The sequence below is a fragment of the Neolamprologus multifasciatus genome, chromosome 12, assembly GCF_963576455.1.
Source record: "Neolamprologus multifasciatus chromosome 12, fNeoMul1.2, whole genome shotgun sequence".
NCBI classification, from domain to species: Eukaryota; Metazoa; Chordata; class Actinopteri; order Cichliformes; family Cichlidae; genus Neolamprologus; species Neolamprologus multifasciatus.
The window spans coordinates 32,434,628-32,453,786 of record NC_140450.1 but is presented as its reverse complement, the minus strand read 5'-3'; the positions used below and the strand labels follow the sequence as shown (position 1 = coordinate 32,453,786).

The following is a 19,159-nucleotide window of genomic DNA, read 5'->3' as shown; positions in this document are numbered from 1 at the left end:
ATAACCTGGAGTTATTGCCGTCTCTGGAAACTGTTGTTAGATCAAGTGTTTTCTTTCACACAGCTTTCTTCTCGACTCTTTCTGTGCCCTTTCGTTTATAAAGTTCAGTTTCAGTTCTGAACTTCCCACATGCAGATACTCTTAAGGCCTTGATGGTCTTTGTTGCAAAAGTTGCAAGCTCACTGGATGCCTTAAAACAATGGGTCACTTCATTTTGACCTAACAGAGTTGACAAATGGCAAATTCGAGGGGCTTTGAATAACAGGCTCATACAGCTCTGTTATTGTTAGCAGCAAAGTAATTTTGCAGTGGCCTTGGTTAAAAAGTGCACTTTGTTAACACAAATTTATACTTGAGCATTATACAATATATCACTTTACGATACATACTGAGGTAGAGGTCAATTAGTAAAAAACAACAATACCAAGTACTGCAGTTAAGGATTCTTGAATTTGAATTAACCACATTACTGTTCTTCCTCTTTCCCTCGCAGTATCTCCGTGGGTCACAGTTGCTCGCAGTGGGTACTGCTGATTCCTGAGCGCCCACAGAAGCATTGTCACTTATTTCAAAGTAGCTAAAAAAACACAGGTTTCTCTCACTGACATATATTTCTGCTTATTTTGTTACATGATGGCACAAAGGTAGAGCGGTAATTTTCCCAGTACTGCTCTATGAGATAAATGCTAAATAATTAAATAGGTGTGTATGTTGTGTGTTGAGTGCTGATTAGACACGTTTTATTGATGAAATCATTCATGAATTAATCCCAGAGAATAAAAAAGAAACATTTGCTGTTCTACGTCACATTTTTTCCCAAAAACTCAAAAACCTTCACTATATTATTTTTTTTACCCTTTTTTTTTTTTAAGGAAACATGAGGCTGGCACTGCATGATTGGTGAGCATCTCTTAAGCTCAGTCACACTTTGTGTAGTTTGTTAAAGCTGTAGAAAAGCTGAAGTGTGAAGATGTTGGTGTCCTGTTTATTCCAGCTGCTCTGAGGTACTAGATTTCAAAGTAACTTATAGATGTGGGTAAAATAGCCTAAAAATCAGACTTATATACTTTATTGGCTTACAGGCAGCAGCATTTGTTAGTTTGAATTAGAGCTGGGCGATAGAACGAGAACGATATGTATTGCGAAATAACTTTTTCTCGATAGAAAAATGAAACTATTGCGATAGACCTCATCTCTCTCTCTCTTCCTCTCTTATAAAAAAAATGATTAGCCAATACAAATTAATATATTAGTAATATTTGCCTTTATTTTGCCTAAACTGAAGCCTCATTTTATGTATATCTGCCCTATTGAACTTATTATGGGAAATAAATATTTAAATCAAAACAAGCTGCTGATTATTTCACATTTTACTTGTGAGCAACGGCACATTTAAATCTTACAAATATAGTTATTTGGCTTATATCGTAATATATATCGTTATCGCCTGAAATGAAAAAAGCATATCGTGATATGAAACAATCTTATATCGCCCAGCTCTAGTTTGAATATAATGTGAGGTATGACTTTATTTAAACAGTGACACAGCATTCTATAAAAGGACAGAGCCACGTCAAATATGAGGACAAAACTAGCCTAGGTAGTGTTTTCCCTGAAAACGTTAAGTAAAAGTATAACAGAACCGCTAAACACTTTAGTTAACCTTGTAACTCTTAAGGAGTTGTACAGTAATGATACAGAATAAAGCTGAAAAATATCTTCTAATCTCTTTCTATCAGGCTTCAACCTTTCAACCACTTGCTTAAAACCTTTTCCGCCACAATAATTATCTCCATCTACTCTTCTAGTCAAACCACTTCCGTGCTTTTGTAGTGGCTCCCCCTGTAGTTACTAAATTGTCATTGCAGGTTGACATGGTGCTCTCACTATCAGACATGCTTGGCCTGCTGTCATTGCTGTGCTTCTTCTACCAATGCAGTAGCACTTAGTGCAATCTTTCAGTCGGCTGTAGTTTATCGTTTACCAGGCCTGCTGCTCTAATCATGCTGAAGGTTATGAAAACTTAAAGTTGAATGTATATTTTACCCTTCACACTATGTCATAAAGCAAGGCAACTCAAAATAGATTCTTTTACGAATTAATTTATCTCCACATGAGCTTTAAAGGAGTTTATTTATACAGTGAGTGCTAATTTCTTGTTGTTAACACTTGCAGGTGTATCCTTAGACTGCTAAGAAGCTTCGGCTTGATGTGTCATTTCAAATTTATTGCTGGTGTGATTTTTTTTCTTGCCTTTTCAGGCCCAACAGGCATAATTTGAAAAATAAATCTGAATCTGTATTGATTTGTTAGCCTGACATTTGTGCAGTTTACCACATGCAACACATAGGCAAAGTACCTAATGTGCCGCTCTGTCTCTAACAGGTAAATTAAAGGCAGTTTGAGCCTCAGGAAAAAAAAAAATCCTTCAAAACTTCTCTTCATCTTTCTTAAACCCTGTCCTCAGCTGAGGAGGACAGCATGAGTGCAACAGTGTGTTCCTGTTATTAACTTCCAAGTATTTTCCCCTCTCTTTTTTCTCCTCTCTTACCTTGGCCACTCATTTTGGCTTCGGCTCAGAGCGACAGACTGTAGTAAAGTGTGAAAAACAGTGAATGTGTGTGTGGGTAATCGCGCCTCGTGCCTGGCTGTGCCGTTTCTTCCTGGGCCAGCCAAGCCCGTCTAGACTGTAGTCCAGAATTCCTCCCGCAGTAGATGCTGCGGCTTGCTGGTCGACATCCAGAACGATATAACATCCAAGTCCAGCGCAGACCCAAAACACCAGAATGTATTTCACATGTTAGTTGGCTTCCTGCTAGCTTTCCCAGACAGAAAGTGTTGAAACTTGCTTGTAATTTTAGAACATTTTCTGCTGAGTTGAAGAACAGCATTAATGAACCTGGAGGGAATAAATGAAAGCTCTGATGAAGTTGAGGAAAGTCAAAGACAAGTCATAGAATATTTGATGGAGGCCACAGTGGGACCTGCTGCTCGTCTTTCATTTTCTCTGATATTCCCTCTTTGTGTCGTTTCTATCTAATGTGCATCATCACGCAGCACTGTATCCACACTGTATCAACCTTGATATCATCATTTCTGTCACATATCACAATATCTCGCCGCCGCTCTCGCTCCTTTGACCCTCGATGCAGGCCAAGCTGACGAGAATGTGTCTCCATGGCAACTGTTACTAAGCCCACAGTTGCTTAGACGCAGGGTTTGCGCACCGGGGAGAAGTGCTGATGCCAGGGAGAATCTGTTTACTCACGCCAACAGAGCTTACACCTCAATAAAAACTGGAATAGTTTTATTATAGCAGCCTGCCTCCGGTGTCGATAGGAGCCTGCTTATTTACAGCGTTTACGCTGTGGGCTTGGTGAAAAGGAAACAGAGGCTGTGTGTATGTGTGTTGTTGTAAGTGGTGTTGAAAGTGGAGGGGGTTACACAATAAGACTAAGGCTGGAAAACAAGACCTAGTTTTGAATTGGAAATATTTCCAGTAAAAGAACGGGAATGCAAGTGTTTTGATTCTAGCGTTTAATTAATGCAATTTTGAGCCAGTGCTGGACCCCCCAGTATGCTTGCATGCATGCTGTTTATAAAATGCCAGATAAAAGCTGGAGTACGGCTGCTTGTTCAAAACAGACAAATGATTGAGTATATACAACGAATGATTGTTATCGGAATCCTGGCGAGCGTGGCAGCATTGAGGAATTCCAGCTTGGAAGAGTCTCCTGGAGCTGATGGTGGATGCTTGAGATTCCACTTCAGCGTGTTTCAGAAGCTTTCCAGAAGTGGCTCTCCGCTAGGTTTGGGTAAAATAACACACCGACAGAAGTGAAGGCAAGCTGCAGAGGGTTAATGAGGAATTCAGAGATAGGCAGGGTATGGCCTATCCACTCAGTTTTAATATAAAATGAAATTATTTCACACCAGGAAGAATCAATTAGAGGTTAAATAGTAGTAGTAACTTCCTACGGTTCAGTCTCATCACGTGGATGATTACATAGCTTACCGAAAATCTAGGAAACCTATAGATGGGATAACATTAACACTTCCACATTAACATTAAGATAAAATTCAGAAATACAAAGGACACCAATTTAATAATTTATTAACAAAAATAAGAAACTTGTTTCAAGATTATATGCAGATATCAAGTCATTGGAAAAAACATGCAAGTAATAAATCGAAATGCAAGTATGAGAAAGAGTGAGTTTTCCATTTCAGAGGATGATTGGCAGACTGTGTCTGATGCAGTTGACCTCCACCAGCTCAGGTGCTTGGAGAGGATTCTGCTGGCAGAACCTATAAAGATATTTTATAACCCCCATGTTAAAGTATGCACGCACAGGTGAAACGACTGGTTTGTGTTGGCAGAAGCGTGCAGAACAGCTGGCAGACCACTATCATATATTTTGGAGTTGCACAGTCATCTTGCCCAGCTGGTGGGAGAAAATAAGGGCACTACCGACTATATTGGGAAGAGAGGTGGACTTTTTGTGTAACACTGTGAGCAATCTACTTATACATGTATATTCTACTTAAACACTTCTACATGTAAATGTTTGAAAAGTGAATGCCCAACTAAGAATAACTTGGTTACAATAGTGAGTAACATCTAAGACATGGAGGGAATTGCTTCTTTATGGACTGATCCATTCTAAAAATTTGGAAGAAAATTTATGCATTATGACGTTCTACATTTGAAATGCTCAACTATAAGAAATAGGGCTGTTCGATATAACGATATATATCGGATGATGATATAAAAACATCTATTGTTTCATTTTATGCTATCGTTTGTTTCGTGGTGTCACAAAATAAACTGTTTGCGGAAATATTTTTTTCATGGTTTTGATGGTCACTGTAGTGGCTATATTCATTTCTTAAAGTTTTCTCTCTTATATTTAATATAACCACACTACAGACGGACAAGTGCCTGTTTTTATGCGTTGTAGTTAACAACAACGACGGTAACACCATTAAGTGTCCGCTTGTTTATGTTCCACATAATCCTTTCACAATAAAGCTCAAGATCCTGTTGAGACTTTTCAAAATAAACTGAATCACGTGAAAGAGCAGATTATTTACGGATGAGAAGTAAAAAAAGAGCCGCCAGGTGCTAAAAAATAAACCTTAGACTCAAACGTTAGAACAGGCTTTTCCCCGCAGCACGCCGTGTAATAAATACTCACAAAGAAAACGGCGGCCGTTACAACTTATGTCTAAAAATGTATCGTTTCATGCATCGGTTAAAACACTCGACTCCAGCTACATGACGCGCAGCTGGAAACACTTCCCGCAAGTCGAGCTGCCCGAGATTCACAGAATTTACAGAAAATGTTACATTTTTGTGATTTATATCGTTATCAGGACGATAGAATTATATCGGGATATGAGATTTTGGTCATATCGCACAGCCCTAATAAGAAAGAAAAGCCTTTGATCCGCTTATCTGAACTTAGTGATCACCTTGATCCTGTGATAAAACATTTCTACCCACAGCTGCTCTTTGAATGATATGAATCAAAAGCATTGGCCTTTGCAGGATTCTTAACCCAACACAATAGATTTTGGATAGTTAGATAGCTCTCTAAATCGCTGTCACCAAGACAAAAATCGAGGAAATATATCTGATCTTCCAGTCAATCAATGCAAAAGCGTATCGCAGCTTTTCTGGCAGCAGGTGGTGACTGCCTCAAAGGGTCTGATTTTGTTACTTAAGAACATTTTATTGTTGCTGATACATGAATGTTGTTTTTAAAAGAAAAAGCAAAAGCAGCCATATTTTTCTGCAACTTGGACTCTGCTCAGAAAAGAAATCAGCATTCTGGAAAGTCCTGCTTTGCTGAATGTCAGCTGAAGCAGTGCGACAAATAAGCCAGTCACTGCATTACAGTCAACCTCCCATCCTAGATAATTTGGAAAAAATGACGAGATTGATTGATGGGGTGTGTTTTTGGCACCTTAAATCTTGCTACAAATTTTGCTTACAGGCTCAGGCATTATGAAAAGAATCTCAACAAGGATTAGATAAGAAGCTCAATCCATACACTGAATCAGAAATACGATCAGCACTGATAAACCTGACAGATACCAGAGCTGAGGATACACATATGGTCCCAAATGCTTCTGCTGACCTTGCTGGGCGATAGCAAAGGTCAGCCAAGCCTTCATCCATCTCCATCAGTGCTGCTCCACTCTTTTCCTGCTCTATTGTCCTCCGATGACCACATGACTCTTAAGCGACCTTCACACCCACAATTCATCTGATAAAGCAGACACACAATATACACACTGACGGGCTGATGGAGTCTGTGCAGACTGAAAGGCAGACAGACCTCTGAAAACACACCCGCTCATTCTCTCAGTTTCTAACGGTAAATATGACACGCCGAGGTCTAGAAAAAAATACATTTTCGGAATTCTGAAATTGTCAGATAATTGGAGTACGCAGGCCGTATGATGAGCTAAAAACTTTTAAGAATGAAGCGTTCTCACAAGGGCACTGACCCATTGTGGCGTCCTTTTTATTTTTGCACATCCGCTGCACGCTCAGAAGCAACAGCGTCCTAAAAACATGTTTTTCTGCTTAATAATAGAAGACCTTGTGTTTTTGAAGAACTACATATTTTCAGTTACTGCACTTTATCATCAAAAAGAAAAAAAAATGGTCTTGTTTTTCCATATTATATAATGTTATTCCATTGTTGTATTATTTTACTCTGGCATTTTTTACTGCGTTCTACAGTATCACCGTCCAAACACGACAATCAACTCAGATTGGGCATAGTGAGTGCTAGAGCTGGGCGATATATCGAGTTTTTAAAAAATATCGATATATTTTTATACGAGATATAAGATGTGACAATATCCTTTATATCGATATAGTCTATGTTACGTTATAACTATACTTGTGGAGCCGCAAGTTTGCCTCTCTTTCATTCACTTTTGTCTTTACGCAACATTACTTGGCCTCGCCCCTCCTTCACTGAACACAACTCCCCCTCCTCCCCCATCGCTTCACCTGCAGGAAGCGACAAGATGGACACGGCAAATCTCCGTTAACGAGTTACTGCGCATCGCCCCGTGCGTGGGGCTGGACGCCGTCAACGTGTTAGCTAGCTAACCACGCTAACGAGCTAACCACGCTAACGAGCTAACCACGCTAACGCCATGCAGCCCAGAGGGGCTGCACATCCTAAAATCCTTTCATTTTCTCAAAAGTTGTCAGCGCGCCTTATGTATGAATTCTGGTTGTGCTTGATGGCCGCGAACCGATTTTATGTGGTACACAGCGCTCAGCAATCTGTCAAAAAATGTTTTAGTACGACTTTGGTAAGCTACGGAGCTGCACCGCTTGATGGATTGTCGGAGCATTACGGCGACCGAGGAGCCTCGCGGAGTGATACGTACTGTGCTTCAACGTAATATTACCCTACTGTGTATAAGGACCATAAATGGCACCTGTTAAGAGACGTGGTTATGAAGAGGATTTCAAACTCAATGCTGTCAGTCACGCAGTAGAAGTTGGGAACAGAGCAGCTGTGAAATCTGTCTTTGTTATTATGCTCAGCGTCTTTTAGTTTATATTTTGACTGCCCAATTGTGAGCTTTTTGTTATGCACAAAAACAACATTGTTTTCTTTTATTTATGGAGCATTATTATTTAATAAATGCTCATAATTTATTTTTGAGTAAATTTTATGTACATCTATGCTCTATGTTAATAAAAGTGCCTGTGTGACATCTGGGACACAGCTTTGACTAAGAACTCTCTTTTTGTTCTTACTTTATGGCTTTAAAAAAAATATCGAGATATATATCTTATATCGCCGTCCAGGTAAAAAATATCGAGATATGAATTTTGGGTCATATCGCCCAGCCCTAGTGAGTGCCTATAATTCTGAGCGTGTTGACATTTAAATACACTGCTCAACAAAATAAAGCAACACTTTTTAATCAGAGTACAGCATCGAGTCAGTGAAACCTGTGGGATATTGATGTGGTCGGTTAAATAGCAGAGGGGGTTGTTAATCACTTTCAGCTGCTTTGGTGTTAATGAAATTAACAACGGGTCCGCTAGACAGGCAACAATGAAACAACCCCCAAAATATATAGATATTTATAGATATATATAGATATATAGATAATATATAGATATATAGATATTTTCCACTCTTCATCTGTCCTGACTGTTTGTTCACTAGTTTTGAAGTGGCTAGTGTCAGTGTCACTACTGGGAACATGAGGTGATACCTGGACCATGCAGAGGTTGCACAGGTAGTCCAGCTTCGGCAGGATGGCGCAACAATGCATGCTTTGTTTGTTGTGTCTTCCGGCACTTTTTCAGGACCGTCGAGTGTATGCCAGGAGACAGGCAGCAGAGCTGGACAGGGCCGTAGAAGGTCCTCAACCCATCAGCAGGACAGGTATCTGCTCCTTTGTGTGAAGAGGAACAGGACAAGCACTACCAGAACTACAAAACAGCCTGACTAGATGATATGACTACGAACATGTCTGACATAGTCAGGTCATAGAAACTACTCAGAGCATTTTGAGTTGCTGCAATGAAATTTCAACAAAATAGATTAGTCTGCCACATAATTGAAAAAAAAGATGTCTTTGAATTCAGCCCTCTGTAGGTTGGTCATTTTCATTCCATCAAACAGTGGTTTTTGTTCCTAACACATGACCCAGTCTAGATATTTTCGGCATGATCTTTTTCCATAGAGATCTCATGTGTTTTTAAAGTGTTGCTTGAATTTATTTGAGCTGTGTATACAAGTAACGGTTATATTACACTGGATAGAAATCGTTTAGATTCTTAGGTCGTTCTCACCACTGCTGGTGTCCTGTCCATTCCAGGACTGCAACATTCCAAGAGAATGTTGTAACATGCTGGGGTTTCTTTGGAAGTGGGTTCAGTTTTCTGTAACAGTAACAAAAACACCCACGATGTGACAGCTGTTCCCTCTAGTGCCTCTATTACAGAACAAAGGTACAAAAGGATTGAGAATGGGAACGGATGAGGGAGGTAAAGTTAGAAGAAGGGATTAGTGGCAGACAAACAAAGCCTGGTTTACTAGATCTCAAGTCATGCATTTGAATTCATCCAGTAGTTGCAGACCATCAGTCTGCACTCAAGTCATAAAATGACCAACTAACCAGCTGTTGGCTTGGGTAAAAACTAGGGGTGCAACAATACTCGTATCGATATTGAACCGTTCGATACAGTGCTTTCGGTTCGGTACACATATGTATCGAACAATACAAAATGTTTAATTTATTTTATCAACTTTCCTTCTGACGATGCTGTCTGTGTTGAGCGCTCAGTGGATCTGCGCTCGACAGTGCAGCCTAGGCGGAGTAGTCGAACGCAGATTCACTGAGCGCAGGGCAAGCTAGCAAGACAGAAGCTAAGCTCTCGTTGCAACATGGCAAATTGAACCTCCCCCACCCTCATTCAGATCTGGCCTTTGGAACTATTTTGGTCTTCATATGAAGCATGACCCTGAAGGTAAGCGTGTCATGGACAAAAGTAAAACAGTATGTCGGATGTGCCGAAATGCTCAATTACATTGGTGGGAACTACTGCGTTAGCGCAGTTAGCTCGTTAAGGTGTTGGCCGTCCAGCCCCACACATGGGGCGATCCGTGGTAGCTCGTTAACGGAGATTTGCCGTGTTGTGGCGTTAACGTCAATTCAGATTAACGCTGACAGCACTAGTGGGAACACAATGAATATGACTGCACATTTACTCCAACATCATCTTAGTGCAAAGACAAGTGGAAGCAGACAAAAACAACAAGCACGCATGCTACAAACTTTACCTGAGTCATTTAGACAGCCGTTAGCACATGATTCTCCTTATGGGGACCTGATATGTTTAATATGCTGCTGAGAATATAGCCCAGAAGAAGCGTATAGTATAGCTTTTATTTTGGAAAGAGACATGTCTCTGTAATAAACTCTCTTTTCCAAAGATGAATGATTTCTTGATCAGATAGATTTTTTTATTATTATTATTTTGTTGTTTCAGCAACATTAAATTTAAAAACTGTACTTTTATTAAAATTATAAATATATATTTTAACTCAAATGACAAATTAAAAAGGCATGAACATTTTTTTGTATCAAAAAAATATCGAACCATGAATTTTGTGTATCATTGCACCCCTAGTAAAAACCCAATAAAATTATATGTTTTCTGCCACATTGCTATTAGGATTGGTCGAATGATGTCTGTTGCCTGAATTTTACTGCAGCTGCATTGTCTTCCGACTCCATCTGATACCACCAGATATGCTGTTGTACATATCCAAAGCATCCTCATGCGTCAAGCATCTATGATGCTGAAGGTCAATTTTACACAGAAGCCACATCAAAGAGAATAAAACGAATAAGAAGGACAGGAAGTTGGAGGAAATAATCAATAACAGACCAGGCTAAATCCAGGTGTGATGTGACTCTTTGTGCAGGATAGAGAGGCAGCGTCACAGATCCACACCGGGCGTATTCATGGATACAGGTGCTAGTTGTTAAAGCAATGCATGTCAGTTTTCCAGATATACAGATATGAGTGAGTAAATGCCAACGGCAGGCAGTCAAACCTGGCCTAACACATTTCTGTGGTTCCCACATAAAAAGAAAGTTTTGGTAAAGCAGTAACAGTTTGTAAAAGGCAGGACAGCTCGATAATCACTAGTACATATAGACCATAAATAGCACAGCGCCACATGACCTGTCCATAAAGAGACAACAGCAGCTTTCTTCACTGTCTCCACTGACAGATGTACCATCTATAAACCTCCAACAGGACAACTGTTCCCTCAAAGACTGCTGGAAATGAAACAGCTGACAATAAATCCTCGTGTCTGTCTGCCCCCAAATTCACTTCTGTCAAATAAATCCAAGGTGAGCGCGCCACTAGATTTGTGTACAGGGGAAATGACACCTTTTTTTAATACCTGGAGACGAATGGGGTTAAGTAGAGATTGTCGATCCTTTCTGCACTGTCTCCAACCAGGGATTAGCTAACAGTTTGTACACTGCAGGGTGATTCAGTAGACAAATGGTAGCTTTACCTAAATACACACATCAAAAACATGCCAGGGATTAAAGTGCATGGGTGTTTTCACTTGTAAATTAATCATTTTTGAGCAGAGAAACATCTCCTGATGCTCAGTTCAAAGAAAGACCCAAACGCAGGACACCTGCAAACTAAAGCCAATCTTTATTTAAAATGTGCTTGTTGCAGCTAGGGCTGCACGATTAATCGTTAGAAAATCACGATCTCGATTCATACTTATGTGCGATCTCATTTCCAAATGACAACGATTTTAAAAAAAAAAAAAAAAAGACGACGACGATTGTACCGCATTTTGATCCGGGACGTAATCTGCATGAAAACAAGCGCTCACTCTTCCTGCTCAACAAATGACGAGGGCGGAGCCTTATACCACGTGATACAGCAGCTGGCTGCTAAAATTGGCAGGGAAAAAACAACGGAGAGCACGTCAGGGATGACGAGAAAGTGACAGGAGAAAATCCGTCCCGGTCAACCACCCAAACATCAATAACGGGAACCTTATACAGCGCTTCCCTATACCCGTCGAACTCCCGCAGGCACAAAGAAATTACGGAGGCTATTACTCATCACCTGACCAAAGATATGGCTCCATCAACACTGTGCAAAACGAGGGATTTAGGAAAATGATCAACACCCTAGACAAACGCTACACAGTGCCGTCCTGCAACTATTTTTCTATTGTTGCACTACCTGCTCTATACACGCAGCGTCGAGCAACGGTGGAGACGCAATTTCAAGCAGTGCAACATTTTGCTGCAACGACAAAACGTGAGACATTTGTTGTTTTTATGTTTATTTATTGTTTTTATGTTCAGTCTCAACTGTTACGAAGTTGATGTGCAGTTAATAAGTGCAATAAATATTTATACTGGAAAAGAAAATCGTGAGAGAATCGTGATCTCAATTCTAAGCAAAAAATTGTGATTCTCATTTTATGCAAAATCGTGCAGCCCTAGTTGCAGCACATTGCAAAGACTGATGGAAGAAACATAAAACAAGGCAAGAAGGAGTCTGGGTAGACAGACAAAGACCATAACTGCCAGCTAAGGGGAGCACTAGATTACACGGAGACCTGAGTGCACTAAATTCGTTGAACGCAGGTAAATGATTAACAAAATACAAGAGAGAAAAAGCAGAAACCCCAAATGGCTCGACTGTGTTTGCAGTTTAAAGTGAACCGTTCAGCACTGTAGCAGCGGTAGACCTCATACATGTTTCAGTGCCCACGGCACAAAAAAGAGGCGCAGTTCTGCTTACCTCGGCAATGCTGCCACTCTTCCAAAGGCCTAACTGGGGGTCAGCTAATGGGATTATGTGAGTTGGAAGCCCTCATAAATGAAGTCCCCGGTGAGGAGCTGGGGGAGTCCCTGCTATCCCTTAACCCTCTTTAAATCCTTTCCCTTTCACAGTCAGACAGGCACACGAAGACTGCACCAGCTCTGCAGCCGTGCTTGTAGGAGCTGTGCTCAAGGCGCTGGGTGATGCCCCCCCCGTACCAAAAAAAAGAAATTTATGTTAATAATTTTTTTTAAAGATTATTCCTAAAGCTGTCTAGCTTTATTGCATTGTACATCTGAGGCAGACAGAGAGGATGGAGGCCGTGGGTCGCATGGAAACTCTAAAAATCACACGGCTGGGGAAGACTGATATGGGTTTACATGGCACTTTTATTGAACAGTAAGACATCTGGCTGTAATTGTCATCCTCTCTGTATGCTTGTTATATTCACTTCTTTGGGACTATTAAAAACACTTTCACTGCCTTTGGTGCTTTTCCTCTTCCCTTTCCTAATTTTTGTGAAAGTATAAATAGTAGTTATAGGAGTACTGTTTATAATTAGAGCAGGCTCTCAGTGGATAATTGTCCTGTGATTTAGTATCCTTACTGCTTTATTGGTATTTCACTCTGGATGCCAGCCAGAGTCAATGAGATGGGTTTCTGGAGACGGGTCATATTTTGAAATGGATAATTTTATAATTAGTTTTAGCACAAACTATTAAAAAAACCCTATTGGTCAAATTTTGGTTCAGTTCCTCAGGCAAATCTTCATCTAAGCTTGATGTGTGTTACTTTGTTTCTGTAGAAATGTGAGCTCAGACGGGGCAGAGGCTCGGCGCAGACTGAGGGAATGTGAGGGATTGGTGGACGCTTTGCTGCACGCTCTTCAGTCAGCTGTAGGGAAGAAGGACATGGACAACAAGGTGAGACAACATCCGGGTCATCCACGATCATGGATTCAGAATGAGCTCAGTCTAATAGCAGGTTTTTTTCCTGTCTTTGTTTCACAGTCTGTGGAGAATTGTGTTTGTATTATGAGGAATCTGTCCTACCACGTACACAAAGAGGTGCCGGGGGCCGAAAAGTACCAGGACCCGTCGGCGCTACAAGCCCCTGGTTCAGCGGGACCACAAAGGAAGAAGAAAGATGATGCTGGCTGCTTCGGAGGCAAGAAGGCCAAAGGTGAGAGGGAGGATGAACAGAGGAGATGAAAACACTGTAACCAAAATGTAACCAGATGCATGGATGATCTAACTCTCAGTACAAACGTGTGCAAATAAAGGAGTTACTCACAGCGACACAACAGCTCTTAATGCATGCGTTGCTTCAGAGGTCTTAATCAGCGTTCTCCTGTGACTGTTATCTAAACGATGCCGTTATCGCCCAGCTGTACAACAGTAATGGCCGCCATTAATCAGTCAGCCAATGAGATGTGACTACCAGCCAGTGACCCCTGACTTCTAATGGCTCTTTGGAGAACCACATTAGTTTAGGGTTCAGGACAACACAATGCTTAACGTGTACAGAGATTAATAAAGAAGCCAGTTAACCGCTCGGATGCTTTCCGACGTGTGAAGTGAATGATGGGACGCGTTTAGCTGCTGTACAGCCTTCAGACTGTGCAGCAGTAAGTTTGGCCTCTTCTTCCGTTTAGTGTTGCATTTGTTTTAAAATATGACATGATAATCAGCACGCACTCGTGCTTTGTTTTGGCTAATAGACAGCCTGATTGTTGGCTCTTACTTCAATCTCTTTGAGTGCTTTTCTCCCACGCAGTGATTTTAATTTAGGACCGCAAATGCTGCTGCAGTCTCTGCTGTTTTATGTGTATTTCACCTGCCTTCTTAAAGCTGATACTTAATGTTTTTTAAAGTCTTTTCCTCTTTTTTATTCTTTCCTCTCTTTCTTGCTTGCTAACTTATCTAAAAACTCCTTTCTCATTTTTCTTTATATCTGACACTTTTCTCTGTCTTTTACTTTACACCTTAAAATCTATCCCCATGGGTCCCAGAGACCATCTATGAACTGCTAATGGCTTGCTATCTATACAAAGCACCGTTTCCTTTCTTTAGTCTTTCTCTCTTTATTTAGCCTATTTTTCAGTTTTCTTTACTCTTTCACCTTTCCTATTCAGTAACAGATGACTCCTTTTTCTGATAAAAACTGTTCTCATGTATTACACAGCCTCGTGACACACACACACACAGCACACTCCTATTTCACCATGGCTCTTCTCTCTTCTCCCCGCTTTGTTTTTTGGCATTGCTGCTGCTTCCTTGGCTAACTATAGAGGAATGGTTTAATCAAGGTGAGTGCCCCCCTCTTCAACCTTTCTCATTTTAGCTCTCTCCTCGTCTCCATCCTCCCCCTGCCTTCCCCCACCTCTTCCTCCTCCTCCACCTCCACCTCCTCGTTCTTTCCCCCTGGCTGTAGAATATAGTTAGAAGTAGTTTTGGGTGTCCTCCAGAAACCTGAGAAAGTTCCAAGGACTTAAGAAAATCGGGGATTTCATTCATTCCACACACATTCCCTTACCATACCTACCGACCGTAGCTCTGAGCATTATAAACTTCCACCTGTCCCAAACTCCTCCGTTTGTTAGAAATAGTTGGTTGGGTTTTTTGTCAGTCCTCTAAGAAAGGTGAAAGGTAAAACGAGTGCTAAAACCGGTAAGTCAACAACAAATCTGTCTTTGTAGTGTTCTTAAGTGGAGCTTGACTAATCCAGCGAACCAGAGATGCTGAAAGGGAAATTTGCACATCTATCCCCAAATTGAACTTTGGTGAATTCTTTTAGACTCCAGATAAAATGAATCCTGACAGCTTTGAAGAACGCCGCTAACAGTATCCAACTGGAGCTCTTCACCCCTTTCTAGTACACTTAAGCGTAAATGTCAAGCTCTGCTGCACACTGAGTTTTTTTATGCATTTGTTTGATCGTATGTGATTTGAAACTTCTGAGGATGTCAATAATTAAAGCTGAAACATACTTGATTAAAGCTGCGCTACAGTTTTCTATTATTTGGAATATTTAAGTGTGCAAAAAATATAGAGGTAAATGATTCTTTACGGATTTGAATGTTTGGGCTTTTTGGGTCTTGCAGACTTTTTTTTGATGCTTTCAGACAGCAGTGCTGCTTCTTTGTTTGCTGTGGTGGCAGCGAGGGAAAATTCTGACACCATGGCTACTAGCTCCCCATCTTACCAGCATCTTGTTGTGCAACACTAAAGCCTCATTCAGACATGGGTTTCTGTGACTCTGACGCCTGGCTTCATGTCATTTTTTCATACAAATCGAGCATTTTCACTGTTTACAATCCTGCAGACATCGCTCTCTTAGCCTGTGTGCGAGGAGCATGCAGAGACCGCGTGTCAACTGCATTTACATTTCACTGGAGTCAAAGCTGGCCGAGCTTTTTCCATGTGTAGTAAAAGTCATGTGACCTTTCACGCTTGGATGAAGCCATGATGTCACTTTTTCTTGACTTATGAAATGTGAAACACTTTATAAAAGGCCAAGCTTGAAATATAGAAATAAGATTTTCCATTGACTTACATTTAGAATATTTTTTATAAACTTTTCTTTAAATAAATCATATATAACTATTTGGAGGAGACAACTAACACTAACTTTATTTGTTCAAAAAAAACCTGGATGTAAATGATTTCCTGAAGGGAAGCAGTTTAGCTTGCAGGGAGTGTTTGTACATCTCTGTACTGTGTGTACATTTAAACACTTGTGCGTTATTTGTTGTTTGAGATGCATTTTCCGCCCCTACGGTCCAAAGATTTTGACATCATCCTCAGCATAACCCTGGGGTCTCTTTTCAACATCCAGTTGTCTGACACTGACGTCCTCGTTTCCTTCCTCTCCTCCAGGCAGAAAAAACGGTGAGAATGACAAAAGCTACGACACATTGGATCTGCCTAAGCGCACAGAGCCATCAAAAGGTAGGCCTTTGTGAGCAAAACATTTTAACGCTAAATCTATATAGAACATCTCATCTAGTGAGTGAGTGGTTGGGTTGGGTGGGGGCAAGTCGTTTCCGTGGTGGTCAACAAGAGCGTGGGAGGCCTTTGAGTGAGAAAGAGGCTCTTGGCTAGCTGGTTGTTGAGCTAGCTTTGTTTGATGGTTTTGTGCCTCCAGTGGGACGGTTGATTGTTTGCAGCTTGTGAGAGCTTCAATTCTGTAAGCCCTTTTTTTTGTTAAACGCTGTGACAATGCACTGAGGCACAACAGGCAATAAACAGCCTCTGACTGTATACGGAGGCTGAAAATCATCTTTTGTTAAATATGTTGAATTGCTCTGTGCTCAAAGTTGTTTCTGACAGTGCACCTTAGGAGTGGATGGACAGCATCTTCTTTTACATCATGTATGTTCAGTATGGGTGCTGTTGTTATAGCAACGTGGCTCAAGTCTCACGATGTCATTTGTGTGTGACACAACATGAGGTGATGGTAAGGTGATGGATGCACCTTGTTGTTGGACCACGGTGCAGGTGTGTGTCTAACCATTTCATTTGTTGCCGGGTTGCAAAAATGGTGGGTTTGATTTAGGGATGGGCGATATGGCCTAAAATCCATATCGCGATATAATTTGAAGCATGTGCGGTAACAATATATTCTTTTCTTCTGTCTAACGTATTTTCCACACTATAAGGCACACTTAAAATCCTTTAATTTTCTCAAAAATCGAGAAAGTGCCTTATGTATGAATTCTGGTTGTGCTTACTGACCTCGAACCGATTTTGGCTGCAGAAATCTGTTAAAAAAATGTTTTAGTACAACTTTGGTAAGCCGCACTGCTTGATGGATTGTCATAGCATTACGGCTGCCGCAGTGAGGAGCTTCGCGGAGTAATCTGGGTCCAAAACTCCGTCCACTTCAGGTCCCAAAGTCAAACGAACACTAAGAGTTAAAAACGGTCTAAATTCTTTCATCTTTAATTAAATCATCAGTGTTGCTGCTTTACCAGGTGTAACAATTAAGTTTAACATCCAGGCATCCATGAAAACAGAATGTATTAAATTTAACGGAGTTACAAGTTAACAGGAAGTTAACTCGCTAGTTTTCACCTAAACATGACATACCATGTTCTGACTGAGAGATTTATGAAACTAATTAAAACGTACAGCTCTGCTACCACTTTCAACATAAATGAAGACAGAAAACTAAACAGCAGTGGTGTTTGTAGGGTTACTGAAGTTGGATTACCTGGTATATAATGTTGTGCTACGTGATTGCTAGCGACACAGCTATGTTAGCATAACATTAGCACAGTGAAGCTGGAGGATGAACGTCAACTTTTTCTCCACTCGATAAACGTTAACGTGAGGGATTCTGGTGGTCAGGGACAAATGCAATCGCATAGCAGGATGCTGTACACGGGCCAAACTTCAGTCAGGAGAACAATTGAAATTATTCATCCACAATACGAGGTTAGTTATTAATATACTGCAACAACATGGGAATAGAGCAGCTGCGAGAGAATTCAGCATTAATGAATCAATGTTACGGAAGTGGAGGAAGCGCAGTTTTTGGCTTTCCCCATATTTCAAAAGTGCTTCATCTCTTTGCTATGACTGTTGCCCGCCATAATTTGCAGATGATAATGGTTGTAGCCGCTGCGATGCTTTCGACCAGAACAGGCGCCGCTTGATGATGTCATGAACATGCGCTATCGCGATAGAGCGATATAGTCAAAATCTCTATCGTTGGCCAAATTTATATCGTTTATATCGCCCACCGCTACTTTGATTCTTGCGAAGGTGTCGCTCATGACTCATCCAGTGGCGTCATACCTTGGCCAATCAGTGGAATACAGTCTGTTGACGTCATATTTTCAGCTCAACTGAGCAAACGTAGGATGCTAAAAAAGTACCAGGTGCTTCCACCTAGGAACCAAAGTTGATGAGTACCTCATAGAAATGGCGCATTACTGATCATCTGGCAACCACAGGTCATGAAGGAAACGTGTATTCCCTATCCAGTTGTAGGTGGTGGCAGTTGCTCTGAAACTGATTGCTAAAGCATCAGTCAACAAGCCTACAGACCACACTGTGATCCCCTGGCAACTGCTGGTTGCATTCCAGGACTAGTTTGGCAAGTGGTTTCAGTCTCTTGTGTGAAACTGGGGTTCAGGAAGTCACCAACCAGTGTCAAGTCTTGTGTGAGTGAAGTCTAAAGCTCACCAATTTAAACACACAGGTGTAGCAGCTCTGCCAGGTAATTTGATTAAAAAAAATCTTGGCTCTGACCAGTAACTTCCCAGAGTTTTTTCTGATTCTGGTTTTAAAAAAACAAAAACACTTAGGTCCTCTTGAACGTTTCAGTTTTCAAAGGTTTTTTTTTAAAGCTTTTATTGTTTGTGCCATCACGATATAATGACTTAATTAGCAACTGCTGAGGTGCTGACCATCTCCCTGCAACGTTAATCATGTTAATCATTCATGATAAGCCACATTGTTTACAGCAAACTTTCTGCTAATACAGTTGCCAAGTATTTACACAGTGGAAAAGTAACAAGCCGGCATATCATAACTTCCTGATTTAGGTTGACTACGTTCAAAAGATTAGGAAAGTCGACCCTACCCTTACCTAAAGGATTTCTTTTCACATAATAACTAGAAGCCACATTGTTTCCACCCTGGAGTATTGCAGAAAATGTTTGTCAGCAACACACAAAGCTTGAGTATGAGATGTCTTCACACACTGGTGAAGGCAGCTACAGTTGTAGCCACAGCTGCCCTGGGACAGACTGACAGTTTGTTGTCTAATGCATTGTAC

General features: G+C 40.9%; 1 protein-coding gene and 1 long non-coding RNA gene across 16 annotated transcripts in view; one reads left to right on the top strand and one right to left on the bottom strand.

Annotated features, from left to right (window-relative positions):
* arvcfb (ARVCF delta catenin family member b) overlaps positions 1-19,159 on the top strand; it is a 299,308-nt gene that overhangs the window by 228,459 nt on the left and 51,690 nt on the right. For 11 of the 14 annotated variants that reach the window (XM_085180856.1, XM_085180845.1, XM_085180844.1 and 8 more), the window contains 4 exons: positions 13,179-13,296; positions 13,384-13,555; positions 14,664-14,681; positions 16,252-16,323. In XM_085180856.1, the coding sequence (XP_085036982.1) occupies positions 13,179-13,296; positions 13,384-13,555; positions 14,664-14,681; positions 16,252-16,323 (380 nt within the window). The remainder of the gene's footprint in view (positions 1-13,178; positions 13,297-13,383; positions 13,556-14,663; positions 14,682-16,251; positions 16,324-19,159) is intronic. The other 3 variants (XM_085180846.1, XM_085180848.1, XM_085180850.1) reach the window with 2 other exon arrangements.
* On the bottom strand, positions 3,523-13,122 carry LOC146507333 (uncharacterized). 2 transcript variants are annotated; one of them, XR_014877292.1, is made up of 3 exons: positions 10,181-13,122; positions 8,263-9,181; positions 3,523-4,308 (listed from the first exon to the last, which is right to left on the bottom strand). It is a non-coding gene; the product is annotated as an uncharacterized LOC146507333 (long non-coding RNA). The 2 variants fall into 2 exon arrangements; XR_014877293.1 differs by lacking the exon at positions 3,523-4,308 and having other exon boundaries at positions 8,166-8,445; positions 8,846-9,181; positions 10,181-13,119.